The 5,000-nt window shown below is 44.6% G+C and overlaps 1 protein-coding gene across 1 annotated transcript in view; it reads right to left on the bottom strand.

Annotated features, from left to right (window-relative positions):
• Positions 1-5,000, bottom strand: part of LOC124022132 (pentraxin-4-like) — a gene marked incomplete at its 5' end in the record, with an annotated part of 10,252 nt that overhangs the window by 4,245 nt on the left and 1,007 nt on the right. Inside the window, one exon of the mRNA XM_046337177.1 lies at positions 1,727-1,907. Within this exon, the coding sequence (XP_046193133.1) occupies positions 1,727-1,907 (181 nt within the window). The remainder of the gene's footprint in view (positions 1-1,726; positions 1,908-5,000) is intronic.

Below are 5,000 nucleotides of genomic sequence, written 5' to 3'. Positions count from 1 at the left end.
GCTCGCCGCCTCTGGACTCTGGAGCAGTGGAAACTTTTTTTCTGAAGTGATGAATCACGCTGCACCATCTGTCAGTCCGACGGACGAATCTGGGTTTGGCGAATGCCAGGAGAACTCTACCTGCCCCAATGCATAGTGCCAACTGTAAAGTTTGGTGGAGGAGGAATAATGGTCTGGGGCTGTTTTTCATGGTTCGGGCTAAAACCCCTAGTTCTAGTGAAGGGAAATCTTAACGTTACAGCATAAAATTATATTCTAGACGATTCTGTGCTTCCAACTTTGTGGCAACAGTTTGGGGAAGGCCCTTTCCTGTTTCAGCATGATAATGCCCCCGTGCACAAAGCCAGGTCCATACAGAAATGGTTTGTTGAGATCGCTGCGGAAGAACATGACTGGCCTGCACAGAGCCCTGACCTCAACTCCATCGAACACCTCTGGGATGAATTGGAACGCCGACTGTGAGCCAGACCAACATCAGTGCCCGACCAAGTCCCGCAGAAATGTTCCAGCATCTAGTGGAAAACCTTCCCAGAAGAGTGGAGGCTGTTATAGCAGCAATGTTCCAACATCTAGTGGAAAGCCTTCCCAGAAGAGTGGAGGCTGTTATAGCAGCAATGTTCCAACATCTAGTGGAAAACCTTCCCAGAAGAGTGGAGGCTGTTATAGCAGCAATGTTCCTACATCTAGTGGAAAGCCTTCCCAGAAGAGTGGAGGCTGTTATAGCAGCAATGTTCCAACATCTAGTGGAAAGCCTTCCCAGAAGAGTGGAGGCTGTTATAGCAACAATGTTCCAACATCTAGTGGAAAGCCTTCCCAGAAGAGAGGAGGTTGTTATAGCAGCAAAGCTGGGACCAGCTCCATAGTTATGCCTGTGATTTTGGAATGAGATGTTGGACGATGAGGTGTCCACATACTTTTGGTCATGTAGTGTATCCCACTTATGGATAAAAACGTTCTAATTTTTTTATTTTCTTGTAATAAAACAATAACATATCAAGGGAGACACACACACAGACGCACACATACACACACATGAACACTTATACACAAACACACTCACACAGACACACACACAGATACACTCACACAGACACACACATACACACACATGAACAGACTTATACACAAACACACTCACACAGACACACACACAGATACACTCACACAGACACACACACACAGATACACTCACACAGACACACACACACAGACACACACACACAGACACACACACACAGATACACTCACACAGACACACACACACAGATACACTCACACAGACACACACACACAGATACACTCACACAGACACACACACACAGATACACTCACACAGACACACACACACAAACACACTCACACAGACACACACACACAGATACACTCACACAGACACACACACACAGATACACTCACACAGACACACACACACAGATACACTCACACAGACACACACACACAAACACACTCACACAGACACACACACACAGATACACTCACACAGACACACACACACAGACACACACACACAAACACACACACACAAACACACTCACACAGACACACACACACAGATACACTCACACAGACACACACACACAGATACACTCACACAGACACACACACACAGACACACACACACAGATACACTCACACAGATACACACACACAGACACACACACAGACACACTCACACAGACACACACACACAACCATACACACCGACCTGATCGTCCAGTCGTCTGAGTCTCTGGTAGATGGGCTTCCTGAGCTCAGCAGTCCCCTGTCCCCTACAGGCCTGAAGCTGGAGGACAACCAGGAGAACCAGGGCCAGGGCCCTCCGTCCGGCTCTGAGGCTGGTCATAGTGCAGTGTGGCTGGGTTAGGGCAGGGCCGGGGTCTGGGTGTCTAGAGGTGCGGAGGTTGTTAACTCTGAGAACTACCGAGGATAACTAATAGAGGTGAAGGAGAGAGAAGAGGGATGGGACAGTGCAGGGATGGGAAGCCCCCTAACACACACACACACATCTGTCTTTTTCCCACAATGCATCACTGGCAGGGAAGCAGAGGCAGAACATGATGAGTTTACCAGACACACACACACACACACACACACACACACACACACACACACACACACACACACACACACACACACACACACACACACACACATAATACACACGTGAACACAAACACACGCATGAACACACACACCATTAACAAATAGGTGAAATAAACTCAAAACAAGAAAAGTATTAACTAATTAATTATATTTTACAAATCTAGGTCAGATTTTCTCTTTTTGCAGTGTAGTCAGGTGGCTGGAGTTGTATAGATATATATTAGCCAGTTGGCTGTATAGATATATATTAGCCAGTTGGCTGTATAGATATATATTAGTCAGGTAAATGTAGTTGTATAGATATATATTAGTCAGGTAAATGTAGTTGTATAGATATATATTAGTCAGGTAAATGTAGTTGTATAGATATATATTAGTCAGGTGTAGTAATGTTGTCTGAGTGGGACAGGTTGTATGATGTAGTAATGTTGTCTGAGTGGGACAGGTTGTATGTTGTAGTAATGTTGCCAGAGTGGGACAGGTTGTATGATGTAGTAATGTTGCCAGAGTGGGACAGGTTGTATGATGTAGTAATGTTGTCTGAGTGGGACATGGTAGTAATGTAATGTTGTCTGAGTGGGACTGAGTGGGACAGGTTGTATGATGTAGTAATGTTGTGTGTAATGTTGTCTGAGTGGGACAGGTTGTATGATGTAGTAATGTTGTCTGGGTGGGACAGGTTGTATGATGTAGTAATGTTGTAGTAATGTTGTCTGAGTGGGACAGGTTGTATGATGTAGTAATGTTGTCTGAGTGGGACAGGTTGTATGATGTAGTAATGTTGTGTGTAATGTTGTCTGAGTGGGACAGGTTGTATGATGTAGTAATGTTGTCTGGGTGGGACAGGTTGTATGATGTAGTAATGTTGTGTGTAATGTTGTCTGAGTGGGACAGGTTGTATGATGTAGTAATGTTGTGTGTAATGTTGTCTGAGTGGGACAGGTTGTATGATGTAGTAATGTTGTCTGGGTGGGACAGGTTGTATGATGTAGTAATGTTGTGTGTAATGTTGTCTGAGTGGGACAGGTTGTATGATGTAGTAATGTTGTGTGTAATGTTGTCTGAGTGGGACAGGTTGTATGATGTAGTAATGTTGTGTGTAATGTTGTCTGAGTGGGACAGGTTGTATGATGTAGTAATGTTGTCTGAGTGAGACAGGTTGTATGATGTAGTAATGTTGTGTGTAATGTTGTCTGAGTGGGACAGGTTGTATGATGTAGTAATGTTGTCTGATTGGGACAGGTTGTATGATGTAGTAATGTTGTGTGTAATGTTGTCTGAGTGGGACAGGTTGTATGATGTAGTAATGTTGTGTGTAATGTTGTCTGAGTGGGACAGGTTGTATGATGTAGTAATGTTGTCTGAGTGGGACAGGTTGTATGATGTAGTAATGTTGTCTGAGTGGGACAGGTTGTATGATGTAGTAATGTTGTGTGTAATGTTGTCTGAGTGGGACAGGTTGTATGATGTAGTAATGTTGTGTGTAATGTTGTCTGAGTGGGACAGGTTGTATGATGTAGTAATGTTGTGTGTAATGTTGTCTGAGTGGGACAGGTTGTATGATGTAGTAATGTTGTCTGAGTGAGACAGGTTGTATGATGTAGTAATGTTGTCAGAGTGGGACAGGTTGTATGATGTAGTAATGTTGTCTGATTGGGACAGGTTGTATGATGTAGTAATGTTGTCTGAGTGGGACAGGTTGTATGATGTAGTAATGTTGTGTGTAATGTTGTCTGAGTGGGACAGGTTGTATGATGTAGTAATGTTGTCAGAGTGGGACAGGTTGTATGATGTAGTAATGTTGTCTGATTGGGACAGGTTGTATGATGTAGTAATGTTGTCTGAGTGGGACAGGTTGTATGATGTAGTAATGTTGTGTGTAATGTTGTCTGAGTGGGACAGGTTGTATGTTGTAGTAATGTTGTATGAGTGGGACAGGTTGTATGATGTAGTAATGTTGTCTGAGTGGGACAGGTTGTATGATGTAGTAATGTTGTAGTAATGTTGTCTGAGTGGGACAGGTTGTATGATGTAGTAATGTTGTCTGAGTGGGACAGGTTGTATGATGTAGTAATGTTGTAGTAATGTTGTCTGAGTGGGACAGGTTGTATGATGTAGTAATGTTGTCTGAGTGGGACAGGTTGTATGATGTAGTAATGTTGTCTGAGTGGGACAGGTTGTATGATGTAGTAATGTTGTCTGAGTGGGACAGGTCGCTCTGATGATGGCTATTGTACGGTACATTTCCTGAACTTGCTTTGTCATTGGCTAAATCTCAGAACACACAGACAAACACACACGCACACACACACACACACACACACACACACACACACACACACACACACACACACACACACACACACACACACACACACACACACACACACACACACACACACACACGTATGCAAACACGCGCACACACACACACACACACACAGAAAGAATGTTCATAGCCCTGTTGTGGAATGCAGAGAACACAAAAAAAGGTTTGGTTCTGGGCTTAGGAATGTAGTTGATCAGGCCGAGCGGCCACACACACACACACACACACACACACACCTTGACTGAGTATAGGACCACGCCTGCAATGACAATCTAGTCAGAGCCAACACCCTCCACGTCACTCAGTCACACACGCACACACACACACACACACACACACACACACACACACACACACACACACACACACACACACACACACACACACACACACACACACACACACACACACACACACACACACACACACACACACCTTCTGATGAACCTCACCCTGTTCCCTGGGAGTGGTTGGGGGCTGGTGGGAGAAGAGGAGGGGGAGGAGGGAGTGACTGACACACACACACACACACCTTCTGATGGGCCTC

The sequence above is a fragment of the Oncorhynchus gorbuscha genome, unplaced genomic scaffold, assembly GCF_021184085.1.
Source record: "Oncorhynchus gorbuscha isolate QuinsamMale2020 ecotype Even-year unplaced genomic scaffold, OgorEven_v1.0 Un_scaffold_1304, whole genome shotgun sequence".
Classification (NCBI taxonomy): domain Eukaryota; kingdom Metazoa; phylum Chordata; class Actinopteri; order Salmoniformes; family Salmonidae; genus Oncorhynchus; species Oncorhynchus gorbuscha.
The sequence above is the reverse complement of the archived record's forward strand: the minus strand, read 5'-3'. Positions and strand labels throughout refer to the sequence as shown.